This window comes from Candoia aspera, chromosome 1, assembly GCF_035149785.1.
Source record: "Candoia aspera isolate rCanAsp1 chromosome 1, rCanAsp1.hap2, whole genome shotgun sequence".
NCBI lineage: Eukaryota > Metazoa > Chordata > Lepidosauria > Squamata > Boidae > Candoia > Candoia aspera.
Window position 1 is genome coordinate 126405193 of NC_086153.1, and position 25188 is coordinate 126430380.

General features: G+C 38.4%; 1 protein-coding gene across 1 annotated transcript in view; it reads left to right on the forward strand.

Moving 5' to 3' along the window:
- Positions 1-1659: 1659 nt before the first annotated feature.
- Positions 1660-25188, forward strand: part of LOC134493463 (protein eyes shut homolog) — a 529249-nt gene continuing 505720 nt past the window's right edge. The window contains 2 exon segments of the mRNA XM_063298062.1: positions 1660-1674; positions 11982-12103. Of these exon segments, the coding sequence (XP_063154132.1) occupies positions 1660-1674; positions 11982-12103 (137 nt within the window).

Below are 25188 nucleotides of genomic sequence, written 5' to 3' on the forward strand. Positions count from 1 at the left end.
ACAGGGGCCATAAATGTTACCAAGGTTACTATGTAGATGTTGTGTATGTACAGTATATGCATGTGTTCACAGGAATGTCCCACACAGATGTATAAATACAGTAAATTTCAAGTTAATGCACCATTTAGGAGGAAGGGGTATTTGTTAAATCAGTCTGTCTATTAAATCTAAATGTTGATTTTTTTTAACCACAAAAAAGGTACCTATAGATAAGGATATACTTAATTTTACATGCAGAACATGAAGAAAAACCTTCACTTAGTTATCTTGACTCATTTGGAAAAAAGTGTCCAGTTTTAATTGAGTCTTGGTAAGTGCTGCTTCTGTATGATTATCTCCCAAATAGCATGTAAGTGCTTGTCCCTGTTTCATCAAGTGATGTCCCTGTACCATTTTTGTATTGTTTCCCCAAGACATCTCTTTTATTGCTAACTCTTACATCATAACACAATATATACTTCTTCAGTTGCTTGTTTGCTTTATACCATAAACTTGACAGGTGTGTACAACTGATACTTATGAGGCTTATATATCACTTGCTACAACTGATGCTTGCTGGGGCTTATATGCCACTGCATTCTAGCAGGACCCTGAGAGGCTCAATCAAGTTTAATTTTTGCTTTATGGTCAAATTTAACTCTTTTTTGTTTTCTGTCTCTGAAGCCATGGTAAATTACAGTAGGTACTATATTCACAAACACCCAGCTCTCTGAGATTGCCAAGATGACAACAGAAGAAGTAACACTAATGTTTGCACAGAATATACCAGTGTCTGACTACTTTGGAAACAACAAGCTTCATCTCTTTTGGGGATGAAATCAGAACTTAAATTTTGTTTGTTGCATCTGAAGTCCACTCATTCTGTAAAACTGAGGTTTTACTTTTTTTTTCCCTCTCACTGCCCCTCCCTCTCTGTCTGTCCGTCTCTATCTCTATCTATGATGCAGAAGATATCATAGATACATGTCACAAACACCTTGTGACATGTATTTGTCTGAACAGACATATATAACAATGGAGTCCATGAAACCTGCTCAAAGCAGACCATTGGAGGAGAATGCGTGTGTGTTTGTGTGTCTGTGTTTTAAATTCAGCTTATATCATATATGGAAAGATGCCAGAGTAGAGATTCCTAAGAATTTCCAAGGGATGGTTCTGAAAACAAGAGAGAGTGCCCATGTGAACTGACTAACATTCAAGTGGAAAAGTGCCAGGAGGCATGAAAAGAGTACCAAATTGGCACCACCCAAACTTTGTTGGTGCTTGCAACATCTGGAAAGGAGCTATAGTACTTTGATGTATAAGTGTGGGTACACATGTGCAAAAAGTGAACAGTAAAAGCTGTAAACCAGTATTTGTTTCTATATGTCTTGAGTGTGAATAAATAAGTAGTAACACCCTCTTTACAATTCTCTGTGTGGCACAATGCCAGGCAAGGATGTCCAAATAGTCAAGATATCTGGGCATTTCCCCTGAAAGACAATCAAGTGTATAGACTATCACTATGTAGCATTTATTCTTAAACATAAAATGGTTAAAAAGGAATAGCAGCTAAATAATCACTACTATAAAAATAATGGTGTCTAATAGACTATTTGACATAGCTCTTGTGAAAGAAATCTGAAAGAAACTTCACATTATGACTTTTTCAGACACTTTATGGAGCTGCATATGGTTGAAGACAGCACTGGCCATTTAGGTATAGCCATATGATTTTGTGTCACACTCAGAGTAAGCCAAGTTGCAAACTAAGTGGGAAACTGAGCATCTCATACAATATGTCACCATGAGATGAACTAGAAGAGCTATGAAGATCTGGCTTTTCACCTAGGCCTTTGGTGAGTGACAGTGAGACCCCTTGCTTTATTTCAATCCACTCTGTCATTCTTGCCATCTTTTATCTCCCCCCCCCCTTTCTTTTACTTGGTTTTATTGTAATTTCTTCATTTTGATTGTTCTGAACCACCCAAAGTCATTGGGAGTCATGTGGCATACAAGTTTGACAAATGAATGAATAAATAATTAATGGTGTGTATGCATACATTTAATGCTTCATTGTAAAATAATGATAGTGGATAGGTAGATGATAATGGAAAAGAATGGGCATCCCAGCAACCTAAAGGATGAAAGATAAAGCTTCTTAGCCATTTAAACATTTATAGTCACAAGGAACACTTGCATCCAGGCTTCTGTAAGCCATTCTTCATTCTTGTTAACTTACAGGTTGTCAGATTTTTATAGCCTTCATGCCTTTGTTCTGCAACAAAACCAATCTGAACTGTTTTGAGGATTTTGAAAGCAACCTGAGCCTGTTTTTCCTTTACAATTTACAAAAGAGCCAGTCTGGTGTAGTGGTTAAGGTATCAGGCTAGAAACCAGGAGACTGTGAGTTCAAGTCCTGCCTAAGGCACAAAGCCAGCTGGGTGACCTTGGGCCAGTCACTTTGTCTCAGCCCTAGGAAGGAGGCAATGGCAAACCACTTCTCACAGACCTTTCCAAGAAAACTGCAGGGACTTGGCCAAGCAGTCTCTGAGAATCAGACACAATTGAATGGATATCTATCTGTCTATCTATCTATCTTCACTTAATTCAGATTACTGTATTAACAGATAATATTGGCTTGTACTATTACTCCAGAATAATGGAACTGTGTTGATCCATTATGTCCTGGCATCTTCAAATGTCTCTTTGATATACATTATTCAACCATATTTGATTTTCTAGAATTAAGATATCATATGTATATTTAAAAGACAGTGAAATGCAGCAGTTTAGTAGTAGGGCAGCCATGAACAAAGAACAGCTGCAGAAATAGGGAGTTTGATTATGTCTTGTATGTTTGCAACCCTTGGATCACAATATGCAGTTTCTTCAGAAAAATCAATATCTGAAACACATATCTTCCTTCTGGTTTATGTAATGCAGAATGTGTAATACAAAATTAACCCCCCAAGAAGTTTTATACTACATCTATGTAAAATCCAATGTTGCTCATAATTAATCTGTAGATTTAACATAATTTAAATGCAGTCCACTTGTTGCCTATAGTTAATGTTTTCTACATTATTAATTCCATTGGTGTGGGGGGCTGCCTTTGTTTTTTTGTGTTTTCTTTAAAAACTCCCGAAGTCTCTATATGGAGGCAGCTGTATTTTCCTACACAGGTCCTTTGAGTGATGGAATATCAAGAGTCCTCTTGCTTCATGTCTTGTCTCAGGCCAAGCACATACAAATAGACAAAGAGGTGGTTGCAAAACTTTTACTAGATGAGTTTTTTTAAGCAACAGCAAGCAGCAAAGGAAGGTTATGTTCAAATGCACGCACAAGCAACCAAGCCCCCCCAAGTCCAGCATACTTGCCTAAAGAAAGAGTCCAAAAATCTAAGGAGCAGGCAGAAGAGTAGTCAGGCAAATCCAGGGGTCCAAAGTGTCAGCGAAGTCATCAGCCAGTCCAGGTTCAGAGTTACAATCACATGGGTTCAAGTCCAAAGGCAAGGCACACAGAGTCCTGGTTCGCAAACAGTTGTTTCCAATGAAGAGGCTCAAGTTCTTATATAAGAGCAGCCCCAGTGTGGCTCATTTAGGAGGGCAAGGCTCCTTCCTAGCGAGTAACCTCACTGCATTCCTTTGTTCTGCTCTTTTGTCCTGCTTGCCAGGCTCTTGCATTGGGACGGGGTGGTAATTCCTTGACCTCATCTTCAGAGAGTGGCGGCAGCTGTCTATGCTGATTGCTGGCCAGTCCTGCCTCCTCTGCCTGCTCAGGTGGCCATTCATCTGGTGACCCTGGAGCTGACTGTGCATTATCTAAGGCCACTTCTGGAGCTGGCTGCATTTCTTTGTCTGAAGATTCTGACTCTGAATCTGAGCCTACCATGACACTGCCAAAAACAATTGTTTCCCATGTATGTATGTACACACACACACACACACACACAGAGTTTTCCTATAGATATATAGATATATAGATGTATATCACTGTTGGAAGGGTTCGAGGCACCCCCCCCCCCTCAGACTGCCATTTTCAGAATACTGCTTCCCTCACTATTGCCTTCCCCTTGAGCAAGGTAAAAGGTTAAAAGTTATAAAATAGAATGGGTTCATTGCAAAAGGAGATGCCAGAGATTAAAATGTAAAAGGAACCCCAACTGTTTAGACAAAGGATTCCCTTCAGATTTAATCAGAAACCTTGGAAACAAAAGGTCACTCATTCACAGAATTTAGCACAGCCCATTCAGGTGAACAGCCAAACAGATCTCCATAATCCAATCACAAAAGATTCCTTCCAAGGTGGACAGTCTAGGCTAGTAGACAAAGCCACAGCCCTGCGGGGAACCTGGACTATAAGAACAGGAAACACAAAGAGCAGCAGTTCTGACCACAGAGCACCTCCTCTCCGAACTCTGGTAAACTGCACTTTTCTCAAGTTCCCTAGAGGGCGGGAACACTTTTACATAGCAACAACCAAGCTCCCCTAAATAAAGGGCTTGTGGGGGAAACGCAAGGGTGGCCACCTCCAACCAGCAGACTCTGTACATGCTCTTGGAAAATAAAATTATCTCTGTTTAAGCAATTGCCTAAGAACTTTCATTCCCAGCTCGGAACAGACAAGGTAAGATTTCCTTCCAACATCACAAAGCTGAATGCTTTTTAAAGAAAGTAAGGAAATCATTGGGAGACTTGAAAGAATAGTTTAGCAATAGATTGTCATGATGAAGATCTAACTATGTGGTCACTAGGAATTGAAAACAACTTGATGGCACATAATCAATCAATCAAGGAAAATCAACCTTTGCTCAGAATCTTAATTGCTTTTAGAATTATTTAAAATATGCATATAAAATACCATAACAGAAAATAAAGTATTGATTCTGTCATACAGTAAATAGGACAAAACAGGTGTAAGTCTGGACTATCTCCCCAGTGCAGATACTACTTGTGCAGACATTGGTTGGATGGAGAAACCACATGTTTTCTTGTTAGCGGTCCTCTCTTCTGAAATTAACAGGAAGATTGCTAAATTCTGTTCATTGCTGGGATTGTCAACCTGGAATTTATATTGCTATCTGAATAGGTATTATATATTTTATTAATACATCCATCTTTTTATGTTAGTATCCCTTTAGATTTGTTTTTAGTTTGTAATATTTGCCTTTGATTATACACACACACACGCAAATATATAGTCTCTTACTAAAGCTAAATGCATGACTACCATGTGGTTTGCACCGTGAATATGTCTTGATGCAAAGGACATGGCCATGAAACTTATTTGGACTATTCTCTCACATATTCATTGTATGTATGATAGTGGCAATATGAATTGGCCTGTCTTATGAGTATGCCTTCAACACAGCACATCACTGCAGAGTTTTCCCTTTTGTACTTCCTAACATAATAAAACTAAATCTCTTGACTTTGTTATCTGCAGTATAGAAGCAGAAAGATGTATTGACATAGCTATTTTTGACCATCTTCTTGCTTAAAAGGAATAATATACTTCTAGAATAGGGTGTGCAATGGTGGATAATTATAGAAGTGATGATTTTATGACAGATGATGTTATGTTCCTATAATGCTTTTAGCAGCACTGAGCCAGTGTTTTGTCTGCAGTAGGAAAAATGTGGGGAGAAGCTGATCAGTTGGGTTGTGGGCTCCCAGGGGTTCAGTAAAGCAGATGGAAATTGCTGAGAGTAGCATCTGGCCCATGGCATACAAATGGTTGTGTTATAATGGAAACGGAGAGGGTTTTATAAACCTGAAAACTTCTGTAGTTGTTCTATATTCTATATAAAATAAGTTATATTGGGGAACTTAAAATTTCCACTTCATAAGCCATAGACTAAGAGCATTTCTGCACTAGCAATGTATGGTGTCACTCAGTCATCTCTGTTATAAAGCCTGAATTCATTGACACAATATATTGCCACAGCACTGGCTGAGTGACACTATAAACTGCTAATGCTGAAATGCTCTAAGGATAAATACACACATGCTTACTTATAACGTGATGATGGCAATAGTGAGTGATAATTAGCAGTATGGAAACTTATCTCAGAGATCAATAATAGAGATGAACATTTCATGTCTCCTGTTCTCAAAAGAAACACAATGTCAGCCTTGCAAATCTACTTGTTTTAACTGCTATGTATCAGTGTAAACATATAGCTGAGTTAGGTTTCATGGGACTATATTGGTTCGCAATCATACATACAGTACACAACAAAAGCTCCCTGCATGAAGAAGGTTAGATTTCAGATAAATGTTTATGGTGGAAGCCTTTGCCACAAGAACTATATTTCTGTATGAAAGGAATTTGTATTATGAAAATATCACCAGAGCAGAATGATTAGACAAAACTGAGGTTTTGTTACAGAGGTCTAAATTAGCCCTTGTCTTATTGAGCTCTTTATTTATGCATTAGTGTGAATAAATAACATTGTTATATATCTCCTATATGAAACAGAATTGAGAGGTGTTAAAACATACTACATCTTTACAAAGACCTTCATAATTCTTAATAAAGGATAAGATCTCTAAAAATCAATAACTTTAGATATATCTATGAGTGAATGTTCCGTTTTTATATCTGAGTTTTGCAGCAGTTGCTTCTACTTGATTAACTGGACTATACAGTATAATAATCTCATACAAATTGGAGTTATTTCCTCTAAAATCAAGACTTGCACATTTTGTTCTTTTCCATTTAAAAAGACTGTTCAACATGACAAGTACAAAGCATGATAGATTATTACTACATAAAAGATCTTTTATTCCAGGAAGTGGAGTTTTAGGAAAGTTCAGTTTTATCATAGATTTATTTTAGAAGTGATGGTTCAGATGCTTTTAACCAAAAATTAATTTGCCAAACATGTTAAAACAGATTATTCTGTTATATATTCCTGGTGAGCTACTCCTTCCCCCCAACTTTTATCTTTAGAGGAGGAAATAATAGGAAAGCAGAAAGAGATTTTTTTTTTAATATTTGTTGGAGTTTCTGATATCATTGGTATCAACTATGTATTTCTGTTTATACATCAAGTTTTGGCAAATACCAGTCAATAATGTACAAACTACTAATGTTTCTGCTTTTTGTGTAGATTTTTATTCAGGAGGAAATGTGCCAATTACATCTCTGTTTGTTAGCTGTTGGGTCTCCTTTATTTAAAACCACTCTGGAACTTACGATAGAAATGTGAATAGTAGATGTAAAAGTCCTTCATGTACAGAAGGCTAACTCATGAGTTTTATGAATTTTGGGGATAGTTGTCAAGATGGCTCCTGTGAACAAAAATTGTTTTGGCTTACTAGTTACTATGCAACCATAATAAATCTTTCTTACCTCTGAACATTGTTCCTCAGAAGACAATCTGTGAGATTGCTATTGTTCAGCTCTATACAATATTAGACCACAATAACTAAGAATCAGTCTTCAGGTTTGTTTGTTTTTTCAATTGTCTTCATTTCTTGATAACACTTTCCTAAAAACACTGGTTTGGACAACGTTCTTTGTATATTGAGGGTATGCAGGGGTAAGATGCTCGAGTGAATATTTCTCTGCCCTTATTGCATCTGCTAATAGCCATCCAGTGGCCCTGTTTAGGGTGCCCAGGGTAGGAAGGGCAGCTCAGAATATCTGTTGGGCCACTGTGAGGTTATCTGGCAGACAAAATTGCTCAGATTCACTCCATCTTGGACTCTAATTGGGCAGAGCAGGTCGAGGTGTCTGGGGCATGGTCTGGTGATGTGATCTGGGATGAGTTTGAGCCAGTGAATCCTAAGGAAGTGGACAGTGCTCTTTGTGCTGTCAGCTCAGCCACCTCTTTACTGGATATGGGTCACTCCTGGGTCGTGAAAGCAGCCAGGGAAATGACTTGCAGTTGGGACCATGCTGTAGTATCAGCCTCTTTGATGGATGTTCCCAGCCTTGAAAGAGGCAATGGTGTATCCCTCCGCAAGAGGCTGTCCTTGGACCTAACAGTCTTTGATAACTATCAAACAATCTCCAACCTAACCTTTCTGGCGAAGGTTATTGAGAAGGTGGTTGGTTTGCAGCTGATGAGAACCTTGGGCAAAACAGATTACGTAGACCCATTTCAATCAGGTTTCAGGCTGGGATTCAGTGCTGAGACAGCTTTGCTTGCACTTGTAGATGACTCGGGGTGGAGCCGGGATGGCGGTGATGCACTAATCCTTGTACTCCTTGATCTCTCCTTTTCAACATCTACATGAAACCACTGGGTGAAGTCATTTGCCACTATGCTATAATTAGGTATCATTATACCCTTTAACTCCAGGCCAGCCAAGTGAGGCTGTTGAGATTCTGTGCCTGTGCCTGGGGTTGTGTGGGTTTGGATAAGGAGGAACTGTTTCTGACTCAGTCCTACCAAGTCCAAGTGGCTGTGGGTATTTGGACCCCCCAGATCTGGGGATATTCCATCATTCACCTTGGATAGGGTGGCATTTCCCTATTCAAGATGGTACACAAGTTGGAGGTCTTCCTGGACTCGCAGCTCCTGCTCTATGAGCAGAGGGCAGCTGTGGCCAGGAAGGCCTTTGCACGGATTCATCTGGTGTGCCAGTTGTGCCCTTTCCTAGATTGGTCAGCCCTTCAGATAGTCACTCTTGCCTGGTCACCTCATGGCATGATTATTGTAATGTGCTCTACATGGGGCTGCCCTTGAAGACCACCTGGAACCGTCACCTGGACCAGAATGCAGTAGTGCAGGTAGTGATGGCACGCCTCGGTAAGTTTTTAACAAATTAACAATTAAATTAACAATTAAAAATTTGGGAGTCAGGTGGCATATACATTTAATATAGTAGTAGTAGTAGTAGTAGTAGTAGTAATATACATAACAACATGAAATCACAGCTGCCAGTTCCTTAGCTTTTGTTGGCCTTCATTTGCATCAAGTTCTTCCCAAGAACCTAGGATGTTGTTGTTGTTGTTGTTGTTGTTGTTATCTGTTAAACAGAGCCACATTGAACAAAGATTTAAATTGAGGAATTGAGATAGGTGTAAAATCAAAACTATGTATGCCCACATTATTCCATTATTTGAACCATATGAGATAATGACAGTACAGTTTGGGCTTATGTAGGACCTATAAAAACTGGATGACTAATGGATGGTTGTTCACTGAGCCTGGAGATATGACAGGTATGTCCATAGAATGAGATCTACCTTTCCACTAAATAAAATCGGGGTAGGCAATCTCTTTTTAAATCAGGAGTAGCATCTTTCTCAGACTAATCATATGAAGGTTCATGCTGAAATGCATAACAAATGGTACGTGAGCCAAAACTGGATGGAGACACCTATTATCTCTCTGACATCCTTCCTTTTCTTTCTGACATTCTGACATTCTGTCCTCTGTCTTTCTTCCCCTTGTCCTCACCAGAGCATTAAGCTGACAAGAAGGGAGAAATAATTTCTGGCAGTAATCTGAACTAACCTTTTCATATGTGGGGTAGGTTTGAAATTAGGCTGAGGATTGTATGAAATAAACTGGAAATAAGACTATGCAATACAAAATTATTTATTATATAAACACTGAGATGAATGCAAAATGTACACTCATGTGCACACACATACATACACGTGTCTGTATAGATGTGTCTCTGTGTGTGTATAGATGTGTGTATCTGCATATATATTTATGTTTATAAATTCATCTCAGTTTCTATAAAACTATGATTTTTTTTTCCAGATAGTAAAACTCCAATCATCTGTAGCAAGTATTGAATGGAAGTGAAATGTCTGTTGTAATAAAGCTGTAGCCAAAGGGTGGGGGTGGGGGGATGAAGCTGATCAAGAGTTTTCATTCAATGTACATAGCTGATAATTCAGCAGTTGTGCTCCTTTCTGTTTGCTCAGCACAAGCAACACTTTTTAAAGGTAGAATATGCATTCCAATATATTTATATGATATACTCCACTGTAACACAAATAGATTCATACAGATGAAAATCAACAAACAGTCTACATTATGGTTGATGGCAAACTGACAATGGTAGAACTTAGTGAGCTGACAATAAATGACTATAAATTTGCCATTCATTTAATAGAGAAGCCCATCTGGTCAACTAATGGGTCTTAAAACTACCTTTATTGTATGTATTAGTATTATTCCTGCATTAGGGAAGCCCCTGATTACCTTTATCTGAAATATAGGTGGTGTTGTTGTTTTTTTAACAGTATTTGTCATATCCTGATAAGTTAGCTAATACATATATTGGTGTATCATATCATATGCATTATTTAGTATGCTTCTAAGGAGCCCTACCACTCATAATTCAGTGGGCTCATAAGCCATCTCCATCTAACACCCCAGCCCGCTTTTCCTTTCTGTCTTTCTTATCTGCTTCCCTGTGCAGATCATGGACTGCAAGTCAAGGATTAATGCAAAATAATGACATCAACACAGACAAGTGCATACTGTTGCCAAAGCAGAGATGTGGAAGGAAATAATCTCAGAGATTCCTGAGAAGCCAGATTATTTGGCCCTTATGGTATCCTGTTGTTGGTTTTGTGTTAGACATGCAATATTTTCTCTATGTGTGTATGCACTGTAATCCTCGTTGTGCTCTTTCTTTCAAGATCTCAGAATAATTTTATGAGGCTCACAGGTTTTTTTAACCAGATCAGTTAGAAGTAAAACAAATATCTGAACCAAGACCTCCAAACTGTCAAGGCCCCTGAACTCAAGTAAGCCTCCTTCAAAGCTTGTGTAGCAGCTGCAGATGCTGGCTCACGGGTTTTCTTCAATCAGCACTTGTGGTTTTAAACTAAGAAGTAGTCACAAAAGCTGACTCATGCCAATCTCCGTTTTATTAACTGTGTATTCTCACAATAAGCAGAGAATCTAGCTTATGTTATAAAAATAAGATGCTTCTCATTTGACATCATTACTGGTCAGCATTTATTATACTCCTATATCAAAGTTGTTTATACCCTCCTTAGGTTGGCAGAAACTTATATTCTGTCCCTAGCACTGTTCAAAAAACTTGGCTCAAGCAGATCATGTGGTCTCCACTTGTAAATTGGGTCATGGGGGATTTTCTCCTTCATTGATCTCTGATATTATGTTGGCTTGTTTCATCTTGTATCACTTCACATATAATAATAAATTGGAGCTCTAGTTATAACAAGGGTAGGAAAACTTGTGACCGTTGACAATTGCTGAACTAGAATTACTGGCACCTTTCACTATTTGGCTATTTTAATTTCTTCTTCCCATCTTTATGAATTAACAGATACAGTACCTAGTGTGATACTTGGTGGCCTTGAGATTGAGTGATTGTTGTGTTTGCATAACAGCTGTCTATGGCTAGGAATTGCTGGTTCAGGCCTCCACCCACAAACCTTACTAAACAGCTAATGGGCACATTTAGAACAGGAGGTGAGAGATTACTTTTTAAATGCTTTAGGGGTGCAAGCATTCTATATGGATTACCTTATGCTTTAAATATAATATTAAGCATTTGCCATATATGAAGCTTGTTAGGGATCACATTTTGAGCCATTTCATATTATTGCTTTTCCATATTTAATCTATATCAGAAAAGATGGGGCCATGTGAGTTGTACTAAACAGGCAGTATTTTTTTTTTCTCTTGAGCAAGTAGTAACTATTCAATGCACTTTTTTTCCTATATGGCTTCAGCCTCTCATACATTTATTACAGCAGTATAAGGTGAAATAGGAAAATGATTTCCATACCACTGAGTTAACTAGGGAATGAAAATATTCAGTTATTGTTTGATCAGCTATTATTTATTAATCACTTGTCCTCTTTAACTATCATGCCAGAGCTCGTTAATATTACAATCCAAAATGATTTTAAGTATTTGCTCCTTAAAAAAAAAAATGCTTATGTAAAATGCAAGACAAAATAGAACACCAAACAATTATGTTGTAGAATCAATCTTCACTCAGATATTGTGAAATAATTAATACATTTCTGTCCTAATTCATTTTTAGGGTTACCAGTGTATCTGCCTGCCTGGTTGGGAGGGACCATTTTGTGAATCTGAATCTAATGAGTGTAATTCTGCCCCATGTAAGAACAGTGGAACTTGCATTGATCTCTTCAATGACTTTCGGTAAGAGGTATCCTCTCTACACCAAATCATATCCTTGTTCATTTACAACTTATTGACTTTGTTTTAGTTGCTGAAGTTCTAAATTTGGTTAAAGGGAAAGACTCTCTTGAGTCAAACATGACTCCAGATGACTATATCGACATGTATATCTAGCCTTTTTGGCAAACATTATAGAAGTTGGTTGCTGTAAGCTTTTCCCAGAACTTTTTGACAGTTCAGTCTAATCTTACAGCTCTATAATTTCCTGGTGGCTCCCATCCAAGTTCTACCAATACTTGCCCCTTCTTAGTTTTTTCAAGATTTGCCAAGTTTTGCTTGGTGCTGCCACCTGTTGTTAACATTTCAAAATCAATTTACTTTATTGCAATTATTAAGAAGTTTTTGACATACTGGGATCAAGAGTTTGTTGGAGTGCTGATGTGTATTAAGCAGTCCATTGAGCAAGAAAAAGTGATTGTGTGGAAATGCGCAGGTATTTAATCCTCTTTCATACTGAAGGGAAAAATACAGTATTCCTCATTTTAAAAGCCTCTGTTTCATGCCCAGTGATTTATGCTCAGCTTTCAAGGTATATTATCTCTTTAATATCCAAAACGGCTGACATAAAAAGCCGTTCTCCTGGCTCGCTTGTTTATTCACAGAGACATCAGAGAGCAGTCAAAGTCTCCATGCTTGAAGTACAAAAGGATTAATCTAGGTCAGGTCTATTAACTTTAATTCTGATTTTAATCACTATCTTCATCAATGTACCCTAGCTAGCAAATACAAACTTAACCAGATTCTTGTAATTCCAAAATCTACCCACACCACAGTTCTCTTTTTAAAAATAGAAATTACTTTGGCTACTTTTAGTATATTTGGCTGAGGTTAGGGACCTATCATACATGTGTGTGTGTGCGTGTGTGTGTGTGTGTACACTTTTTTTTACCCATTCAGTGGTCTCCAATTCTTGAAGACTACCTGGACAAGTCCCTGCAGTTTTCTTGGCAAGGTTTTTCAGAAGTGGTTTGCCATTGCCTCCTTCCCAGGGCTGAGAGAAAATGACTGGCCCAAGGTAACCCAGTTGGCTTTTTGCCTAAGGATCTTCTGTTATATGGACTAGGTACATACATATACATACATACATAGTGTATGTGTGTATATATACACATATACATACTGTACACATACATACACACTGTATATTATATATTATATATAATGTATGTTATCAATCAATCTCTACATTCTGTGTGTATGGAGAGGAAGAAAGAAACAGACAGATAGCTTGATGTAGTATTTAAAGGCACAAAGCTAGAAACCCGGAGACCATGAGTTCTAGTCCTACCTCAGGCATGAAGCCAGATGGATAACCTTGGGCCAGTTACTCTTTCTCAGCCCTAGGAAGGAGGCATGAGGAAACCACTTGTGAAAACACCACTTCTGAAAATGTTGCCATTAAAACTTCCTGGTCTTGTCCAGGAAATTGCCAGGAGTTAAGACTTTTTTGAAGGAACAACAACAACAACAACAACAACAAAAAGGGGGGTTACCAAGACACCCTGATCCTTTTCAGATGTACAGCTATCTAGTATGGACCCCTCCCCCACTCTATATTCATTAAAAAAAATCCCCTTCTCACCCTTATGGGTGGTATGTGTCTTCCTCAACCTCGGGTCCCCTGCCAGAGGCCTGGGAGTTTGAGGGTTCTGCGCAGTCTCTTAGCTGTTCCTAGCACTGCAGTCTTCTGGACGGAGAGCTCTGATGTTGTTCCTGGGATCTGTTGGAGCCACTCTCCCAGCTTGGGAGTCACAGCCTCAAGTGCCCCGACCACCACTGGGACCACTTTGGCCTTCACTTTCCACATCCTCTCTAGTTCCTCCCTCAGGCCCTGGTACTTCTCCAGCTTCTCATACTCCTTCTTCCTGATGTTACTGTCACTCAGCACTGCTACATCTATCACCACCACTGTCTTCTGGTCCTTTTCTACTACAACAATGTCTGGTTGATTGGCCAATACCTGCTTGTCAGTCTGAATCTGGAAGTCCCACAGAATCCTAGCCTTGTCATTCTCCACAACCTTCTGTGGAATCTCCCATCTGGACTTGGGAGGGTCTAGCCCATACACTGTGCAGATGTTCCTGTACACAATGCCAGCTACTTCGTTGTGCCGTTCAGTGTATGCTGTCCCTGCCTGCATCTTACACCCTGCCACTATGTGTTGGACTGTCTCTGAGGTGTCTCTGCACAGTCTGTACCTCAGGTCCTGTCTAATGTGCTAGACCCCTGCTTCTGTGGATCTGGTGCTTGTGCTGCTATGATCAGTGCCTCAGTGCTGTCTTTTAGTCCAGCCCTTTCCAGCCACTGGTAGGATTTCCCAAGGTCAGCCACCTCAGCTATCTGTCGATGGTACATCCCATGCAGGGTCTTGTCTTGCCATGGCACTTCCTCTGCTTGATCTTCCTTCCATGTCTGCTGCTGCCTCAGGCATTCTCTCAGCAGCTCATCTTTGGGTGCCATCTTACTGATCTATTCCTGATATCATATGTATGTATGTACATATGTATGTACAGTATGTACATGTGTCTGTGTGTGTACCAGGAACATATTGCACTGTACACAGACTGACAAGACTGGCAGGTAGATATTTGTACATGTGACCTGTATTTAGTGTACCCTATATATTTATTTTCCTTTCATAGCTGCATTGTTTATTGTAATGCTACTGCTACTACCACAACTCTGACTACTATAGTGACTACTATACTACTTCAACACTTGATAATCTAGGTTACTTTCTGGCAGAAAAGGTGAAGTGTCATCTTCCTTGGCCTTAACCCATTGCTAAAGTTGCCCATTTGTTTTTTTACAACTTCTTCAGTGCTTCATTCCTGGGACTTTGATCCTGAGAAAGCAAATTGGGAAAGTCAACATTTATCCACTGCTACAGGGCAACTGTCAGGTTTCTCTGTTTTGTGGCAGCAGCCTTGAATCTGACAACTCTGCAAGCTGAGTCCCATATCTTCCAGAGACAACATCTGTGCAAGGCTTTGGGTGGCACTCCACAGATTCCCAATGACTGCTTTCTTTCTGTGGCAAAGACTCCAGAAAAGCAGTAGAAACATGGCCAGCATTCCTTTGCAAATTAACCAGCACATCTAAGAGAGCATTGCCAGCTTCTTAGAGTGAGGCACTGAATGCTCCCGAGAGCAACAGGTAAATGGCTGGTGCATATCTCCAGAGATGCCATAGATCCATGGTAAATGACCTCTTGATCTGAGATACAGAGGGTGAGATCACCTAGGCAATAGAAGGAAAGGAGCTGTGTTTTGTCATTCTTCCACAAAATACCAAGCAGAAGTCCTCGTGATTAGCTGCATAACAGGGGAGTGCAGGGAGTCATTTGGCTTCCATTCTTCCATTTTTCAGCCAAGCAGCTGCTGGGATTCTGAGTAATTTTTAAAAGGGGAGTTATAATATTTTACCCCAACTTTTTTTCCCCCTCAATAAATTTCTTATCCCTTGAAGTGCCATTAAACATATTTTTGCATAGCAATATCACTAGATACTATTTGTTATTTTAGTGTGCCTTAAGCCCATCAGTTTTGATATGTCTGAGTAATTCTGGTATAGAATAATGATTCCCCACCCAATTAATGGAGTAGGTTAACCAATAAAGAGAAAAAAAAAATAGCTATGGTATTGTAGGATCTGCCCCACAAGACAGATGACAGGGTTAAGATGGTCACTGAATGTATTGGTTTAAAGATAAACATGATATATTTCACTGGCCATATGTATGTTACCACCTTATATCACAAAATGTTATATCGTTGCATATATTGTTCCCTAAATAGCCATTTAGAAGCTGACTTGTCATTTTAAAAATGCTGAATTGTCCTTGTTTCTTCATTTGGAAGACCCCTTGACACACATACTGAACTGATGGGAGTTGTTTCCTTGTACATGACTTGTTCTTCTGGAGGTAATGGTCGAGGGCCTTGATTTGCTGCAATTTATTTCTACAGCTCTCACCTAGATTTTTTTAGCCATTATGTCCAGTGACCAGACAGTCTGTTACTTGATTTGTCATATTTTGTCAGCAGGAGTGACGTTGTTCTTTAGTTGGGAAACGTCGGCATCCTTGTTACTCTCGTGGATGGTTCCTTGGTGATGTGGGACTGTGTTATGGGAAAATGGCTCCCACATTGCTCTGCCTGTACTGTATATAAGGCCAGAAATCAGTGGAACTTTCAGACCAGAACTCTTTCCTGTTGCTTCCCTGCCTTATGATGGTATGCTGCTGTTGAAATCTTTTTTGAGGGCTAGCTGGAAAGCTAGTCGCTGTAAGGATCTCTGAATAATTTAAACAGATCAATACATGACATATTTTGGTCCCCTTGGTCTTTCAGATTATTTCCATTTGCTTTCTTCTCTAAAATGGGAGGAAAATAGATCCTTCTGTTCAGCCCAAAGTTTAAAAGTAAGGCCATAGATCCATTTTCCACGATGTTGTAAATGATCGCTTCAGTCCACAATTCTGAACGCTTTTATATTTGTTTACATTTTGCTTCTAATCAGTTGTAGCTTTTTTCACGCCAAGCTTTTCACTGCTAGAATGAAAGGATTCAGATGTGTTCCAAGACCAAATCTTCCACTCCTGTTATTCTGTTGATGCTGACAAGAAATTATCCTGCTGGCAGGGAAAGGTCGTTATGGACCACTTGATTGCACATTCAGAATAAGCCTGAAAGCAAAAAGCTTTGTGAGCTTTAATAAGCTAACTTGAATTGTCTTATTTATTTAATTGGCCATCCATCACAAATGGTTTGGTTTTATGATGAAAAGTTTTCTCCATTTCCTGCTCAGGACATGACCAGTTTTGAATGTATAGTTCTTATTCCCTTGTAAGATGGGACTTTTAAAAATATTGTATCCGTCTTTTTTTTTTTTTAATCACTCAGTGAAATATAATACTGAGTACAATACTTGGCACCTCTTTCTAGATGCCTCAAAGTGCAATCTTATACAAGTCTTGCTGAGTCTAATGGGACTGACTGACTGTATTGTAAATGCTCTAAGCTTGGAGTTTCAAGTACCAAAGGCACATCATAGGTGACAGAATCCTAAAGCATTCTTCTGTTTTAATGAAATCAAAATAGCCTTTTTCTAGATGCAAAACTATAGAAGGACAGAAGTTTATTTTAAGCCTTTCTACACCGTCAGTGATACATGAGGGTGGTCTGATTTAGCTTATGAAAAAGTTCTGGTGTTCTAGTGGTTTCCATGTAGCATAATTAAAGAGATTTTTTTTTTTACTGCCATTATTTTTTACTACGTTGCTACCATGAAGCAGGAGAGAAAGCTAGAAACAGTTGATAAAATTGCAGATTTCAGTCAGCCAAGAAAGCTTTGAAAAAGGAGCAATATAGTTATCAAGCTTTGATGTGCAAAGGAATTGTGATCAAGTCTACATATGTATCATCAAGACAGATGCTTAATCAGAATAAGAAGTCATAAATGATGAATAAGCTTGCCTTTAGGATATATACATATTTATAAATATTAGTTTAAATTTTGATTTTTGAAACAGAGGAGCCTTCCCCAAATTGTGTAACCCCATAGGTTCTCTGATATAGAAAACCTGTCTGAGTATCTATAGCACTGCCGGCTTTTTAAATATCCGTCACATTGTGGAAGATTCAGAAGTCTCCTTCTGCAAGCTTCAGGCTCTCCCACTGTCCAGGGCTGGCTTGCAAATTCTGTGTTGTCCAAGTACATCTGAAAAAGTGGAACTAACAGAATAGATCACCAGCTCTGAGGCATTTGGGTCAACTTAGTGACAGACATAACTTTTATGGGTAGCCTTTCTTGTTGGCAGCCCCATGGGGAGAATAATTTGACAGTTTGGTTCAGCTCATTGACCTGATTAGAAGAAAAAAATGTTCTATGCATGTACAAAAGCCCACAGAAGGATAAGGACAATGGAGAAGCCCTTCGACAGAGAGAAATGTAAGGTATTACATTTAGGAAGAAAAACATATAACAACAATACAAGATGGGGGAATTCATGGTTTGGAAGCACTTTATCAGAAAAGGACCGGGATATGATCGTTAACAAGAAGCTTAACATGATCCAGCAATGTGAGATAGCTACTGGAAGGGCTAGGTTCCTTTGGAAGAAACATTTGGTCAAAGACATGTGAAGTCCTTATTCTCCTCCATTCTTCATTTGGAGTACTGTGTTTGATTCTGGGAACCACATTTCCAGAAGCACATGGACATGTTAGAAGGGGCAACAAATCTGATACAGGAACTTGAGGACATGTTCAAAGCAGAAAACTGAAAAAAAAATGGGATATTCAGTCTGGAGAAAAGATGACAAGATATTGGCATTCAGGTACAGAAAAGGGTACCATAGGAAACCATTTTCTGTTGAAATTAGGACCAGAAATGATGAATGTGAGTTGCCTCTATCTAGGTTTAATTTAAATTTAAGGAAATATTTCCCAACAATAAGACTTGTCTAACAATGGAACAGTCTGTGCTATGGAAGCTTTAAGTTCAATATCTCTGGATGTTTTAAGAAGAGTCTGGACAGCCATCTCTTAAGGATGGCATAACTGGTTTTCTTGGACTAGATGACTGTTGTGGTCCCTCTCAACTCCACTGTTCTCTGATCCTATGAAGCCATGTCATCTAACCTGGAAATAATCACCTCAGATCTCCAGCACTACTGATATTGTGGGAGCACAGGAATCTTGAATTGTTTTCAAAATGTCCCAGAGTCTTCATGTGGATGGGTCTTTTCAAATTCTGTACAGTGGGATTTGGATGTGCTCCAATATATTTTTCCAATATATGATCCAAAAAGTCATCCTTTCCAACTTACCCTACTTTATCCCCAGTACATTGAGATGGCAGTTAGAATGCCTCTTGTTTTATTGGAATATCCATCCAAATCTTCAATGATTATGCAGTGTGCTAAAACTGGGAGATTGAAGTGATATCTAATATTGGAAGATATTGTGCTACAAACCATAAACTAATATAAAAATTATATAACACTTTGTGTGTTGAAAGTGTCTATTATATAAGAAATTTATTTTCCCTACCCATAAAATGTTCCATTTAAATGAAATTCTCATTATTTGCATCTTTACTTTCATAGCTTCAGACTGAGTTTTCTCAGCCACCTGCATACGTTAGGGAGCAATAGATAACTTCTAAGAGAAAGCTATACAAATATTTAAGTATGCTTTTATAATTCTTGTAGCAAATATGCTTAACACGTGTTCACCAAAACAACCATTTCCTTTTCTCTTCCACCTGAATGAGCTTTTTAATATTATTATTTTTTTCACACCAGGTATCAAGGGGACCCATTTTGCTTTATTTTCAGATATAAGTAGAAACATTGGCTTGAAAAATGTTTTGCCATGTCTGGAAAGTAACTTGTTTTAAATGTTATGTTTGAATAGGGTTTCATTTAAAAATGCCACTGTTCTGAGAAACTATCAAAGAATGTGGCCCATGGGCATGAAGCAATAGAGCGATTGTGCAGTATGTCTCATTGAGTTTGAATGGGGAAATCACAATCTTTGTTAAGGGTAGCCAAAAGTTTGTGATCACATGTTGCTGTGCAGCACAGTATGTAAAATGTGATGTGCACTGTTGGCAGTTCTGTTGTTCTGGGAAGAAGTACAACAAATAGTCCTAAATTGGAAAGGAGGAGTGTTGGATACACCCAACTTCACAGAATCCTAGAACTGGAAATGACCATTGATATCACTGAGTCCAACCTATGTTCCATGCAGGAATCCAAATTAAAGTATCCTCAACAGATGGCTGTCCAGAATGCAGACTGTATCAGCTGTGACCTGAATAGAAGTAGATATGGAACAAGTAAAGTTGTCAAGGGCAAATTTAGATATCTGTTCCTGTCATAAATGGTGACACTAATTTTCACACTGAGAAAGAAGCAGGGCGAGAAGGCTTTATATGATGTCTGCAGAGGCAGACGTTGAACATGACACATTGATATTAAGTGTGGGACTGGCACTAGTCTGGGTTCCACAAGAAGAACTGTAATGCTTGGGAGAGCTGAGCAGAGCTTGGCTCTGAAGGTAAAAGGGTGCTTTAGACCATGCGGTGGCACAAATCTGTCTACATATCTGTTGTATCTGTCTGCAGCTCCTTAAAGCTGGTGCACCTTTTCCTATGATTAGCCATCTTTTCCTGGAAAATGTCTTCTTTGATGTAAGGAGTGGCAGATAGGTGCTGTGTTTGTACCCGGATTTGCTCAAAAGCACTGTTGCTTTCAAATCCAAAGCACTGGACAGCCCTAATGTTCAATCTATTTTGGAGCCATTTCCTCAGGAAGGGACCTATCTTTGTTTTTTAAAGCAATGCTCTTGCATTACTGTTATCACTGCGGTTCTCTGTCTACTGGAAATATACACAGGGGAAAATGATTAGGAACCCCTTCATTGCTTTAGATGGAAGGATACTTTGGTCTGGAGCCTGCAATAAACATCATGTTTTAGATCAGATCCAAACAGAAGCTCACTTCAATTCATATTCAGAAGGTTTTTATATCTCCCCACTAAATACTATGGAGAAATATACACAGTTGACAAATACACATACATGGGAAGAGTGACAGATGGTAGTTCTTTCAAAGAATATGAAACTGATCAATATCAAACAAATAATTTAAACTTAAATAGATTTTGATCCCCTACCTTTCCCAATTTTTTCCTTTATTTGGAAATGTATTTTAGGGCCCTGCTACCTACCCAATACTCAAATATTTTATTACTACACAACTTGCCTTCTTTCAACAAAAAGCAGGTGACAATAGACATACCTTCTTGCAGTTGGGACTGGAAACAAATGCAAACAAGAATCTAAGAGTTATGGTCCATAGTATTTATAAGAAGGGAGTCAAAGTTACAACACAAGAATTCCAGGGAGAGCTCTTCTTTCAAATGAAAAAAAACTATATATAGGCAATTTTACAGTAGCATAACAGTTGTTCATATTCTCCCACTCTTTCTGTGCAGAGGGCTGGACACCTGCTTCTTTTGTGAAGGAAGAATACTTTGTATTTGTTCACTGTTTTAATAATAATATTTTAATAATTCAGTCATTTTATCAGTTTCTTTTTCCCTGAACAGGTTTGAGGTGCTTCCTGGCATTGTCTGCTTGTGACTTATACAAAATGAGGAATTACATTTGTGCTGATTATTTGCTTATGTTTAAATTAATATACAGATACTGCTCTGCATAAACTTGCTGGGTTCCCAGCAACAAAAAGGGTGCAAGAAGTAATGGGCAATGCCAAAATCAAGGTAGAATCTTCTGCGTTTGGGCTATTACTATGAACCACATTAGGCTTGCTTGCTGCTACCTGGATATTTTCTTTAACTTAATATATATACAACAAAGTAACATCCTTTTTCTGTATTTTCTTTCTTTCTTTTCCTTCCTTCCTTCCTTCCTTCCTTCCTTCCTTCCTTCCTTCCTTCCTTCCTTCCTTCCTTCCTTCCTTCCTTCCTTCCTTCCTTCCTTCCATCATCCTCCATTGCAAAAGTGGACATAACTAAAGACCTGCCAAACTTTCCACAGCCAAATTTTCAATTGGCTGAAACATTGCTTTCCACAAAACTAGAAATATTGCTGGCCATGAAGCCGAGATGGACTGCCAGGAAACAACCAGATGCTGTTAGTAAGAAGTGTTCCAGAGCTTGGCATCTGGGTCTAGTAAGCACTATACAGATTCTCCATCTGTGGCTGAAGCTGTTCATTGCTGCTGGGGAAGGCACAGTCAAACATAGTGAGGCAACGACCGTTTAAAGCAGTGCCAGTAACAGCAGAAGGCAGGGTGAACTCAGCATTGAAATTAACATTTATATTCCAATTTATTTTTCACTTCTGTGGTGATGTAAAAATCTAGTTATTTAGGGCCAAGTATGTTTTAGGCACATTGATTTGCTAGGAGATGTCCACTACATATGCCATTTCTTATGCAGAGTTGCAATGGCATTTTACTTGCTCTTTGCAAGCCAACTTTCTATAATAATGTTTATTTTGGGATTTAGTACTATTGAAAACATTGGGGAAAAGACCACGATGCAGTGTGAAATCTTAGAAAGATGTATTAAAACATTAGGAGGGGTTGGAAGGTTAGCAGATAGATTGGAATGCAGCATACTTGCTTAATGAATGGAAGAAGTGGTGTACTCGGATCCATTCTGTGAATGAAATATACTTCTGTTCATGGAATGAGTACATTGATTCATTGAATCCCACTCATAATGATTAATGCTCAGAGGGAAAAAAGAGATTTTATAAAAATCAAAGAATCTATTTTTACTGAAGTCCTATTTGGGCATTATAGAGTATATGTAGTAAACATACTTCTTCCGTATGGAGGTATCCTACCCCCAATGTCATGTCTGCAGTGCCATTCTCTCTCAGTATCTGTGCATATGGTATAGATATCTGTAACTAGGTATCCTTCTTTCCATACAACCTTGCATAAACTGGGTTAGATGAAGAAGAAGAAGAGCTTTTGGGACTTCCAATGGGGTCATGGCGGACTGAACAGCTGTGCCTGTGGGCTCAGTGGGCAGAACTGATAACACGGCAGTTTTTGGGGGCTCAGGCAGGTTTTTCCTGAAGCCTGGAGTGTTTTTATGGAAAAAGGAAAACACCTGGAATCACCCCATTTCTCCTCCGGATGGCTGCTTGCAGCCAGAAGATCGCAAACAGCATTCACGCTCGACTGGTAAGAGCTAGCCGGGAGGCTGGGATGTCACCATTTCCAAGCCATGCTGTAGCCTTAGAGGAACACCAAGACTGGCCACCCCATTTCCAAATCTCCCAATTTATATTTCTTTTAAGTACGCGTACCCTAAGAGAGGCTTTCTACAGCAAGGAGAAGTGGGTTCTCTTGGTGCTTATCAATATTTTTGGAATCATTTTTTTTTAAATTCTAGTTTAAGTTTTGGACTTTGTTTTCCCTCCAAATATTAAGGAGGACTGAGAGTAAATAATTGTCTCCCTGTTATTATTCTTGTACTAAATTTGAAGATATTAGCATTTTTCTACATGTTGGATCAGCTGTTTTGAACTTTCAATTTTCTGCTTCTACTTTACCTGGGGAACTGTCTCCATATCTTACTTTTCCTTATGTAAACACATTCCAGATTTTTTTCATATCTTTGACTTTTGTTGGTTAAGCTCCTGGGGTGGGTGGGTGGGGGGGCATAATTTACTGCATGAGACATGGAGGATTTTAAACAGACTTTCTCTGACTTCCACCAAGATTTGAAACAGATTCTTTCTGATTCCTACCAAAATTTTATGCAAGACATTCAGGACATTGTGGAAAATATGAGGTCTAAAATGTGTCATCTGGTTGGGGATGTTGGGGATGAAACTGAGGAATTTAACAGCGACAGAAATGTTTCTTCTAAGAGTGAAATTGGGACTTCTGTTGAAATGCTGGATGAAGATCGGATAGTCAACTTGAAGAAATTTAAGGGAGAGAGCGAATTGCAAGCCACAAGTGGAATTGATCTGCTGGTGGAACACCATGGAAAAGAAGGGTTTATTGTGTATGGGAGGTCTCCTGAAGAGAAGTCAGAGTTTTTGAGGGGGGCAGTTGGGCTGTTCAATTTTTTTTAAGAAGAAAACTCTGTGCTCATTGTGGGGATATATAAATGCTCTGGTTTATTTTGAAGTGGGCTAAGGGTTTAAGAATATTTATCTGGATTGCTTTTAGGGTTTGGTTGATTTCATTTATCTTTAATGATTTGGATTAAGATTATTAAGGTATAATAAAAATAATAAATGATTTTGGGTTTAATATGATTACGATTATTAAAATTGTTGTATTATCAAGTACAAGGGCAGACAATTTACATGTTTTTTTTAGTTTGATCTTTATTATAGTAGACAGGAATGTATAGAATAGTAGTAGGAAGGAAATAATTAAATTGGGGGGAAGTTGATTAGGAGGTGTGTATATATATATATATATATATATATATATATATATATATTAATATAAGGGGAGGAAGCAACTGTATTTAGTGATTTTCATAATGTACCAATGGAATGATATATAGAAATAATGTGATTTTGGTTTAATATAGTGTAAGGGATTGATTATGGAAAATTGATGTATATCCTTGCTGTTAAATGTTGCAAGTCACCTCTTTTTGTAATTTTGAAAAAAATTCTCTTGTGTTTCTACATTTTTTTAGTTTTCTTTCTTTGTAGTTTTTTTTGTTTTTCTGTAGCTTTTATCTTTGCTTGAAACTTAATAAAATTCTTATAGAAGAAGAAGAAGAAGAAGAAGAAGAAGAAGAAGAAGAAGAAGAAGAAGAAGAAGAAGAAGAAGAAGAAGAAGAAGAAGAAGAAGAAGAAGAAGAAGAAGAAGAAGAAGAAGAAGAAGAAGAAGAAGAAGAAGAAGAAGAAGAAGAAGAAGAAGAAGAAGAAGAAGAAGAAGAAGAGCTTTTGATGCCATGGATGTCAATATGTGAGAAGATACTGAATGCAGTAGGAGAACCATATTGTATATGTAGATAACAAAGAAGAATAGTGCTGGTAACGTTGCTGAACAACCTATCTCCAGATGAATGTCTGAAGCTGGGAGCCTTCAGCTATGCACAAAGCCTTCCACATGACCCATGAGGGTTTCAGCTGACATCTAAGCCTTTTCATGTGTGCACACATTTTCCATTGTAAACAACTGCAGCGTGCTGTAATGTAAACAACCAAGTGATGTCACTGTATGAATGAGAGGGGAGAGGCTGCTCATCTCATGTTAAAATCTGTACAGTTATAAGGAAAACCATCAGAATTTAGTTTTACCTTTAAAGTTAAGCCAGTTTAACATTTGTACTATGGATCATAAGTAACTGAGTAGTTTTGTTTGAACTACTGTAGATTGAAACTAATTTGCTTAGCAATTGGTTAGTCTTTGTTTTAAGCCAGGCTTTCTTGAAAACTGAAACTGGACTGCACAGTAAATGTCTCCTTGACAAAAAGAAGAATAAGAGGAAAGGATCAAAGCAGTTTAACATTTGATGTAT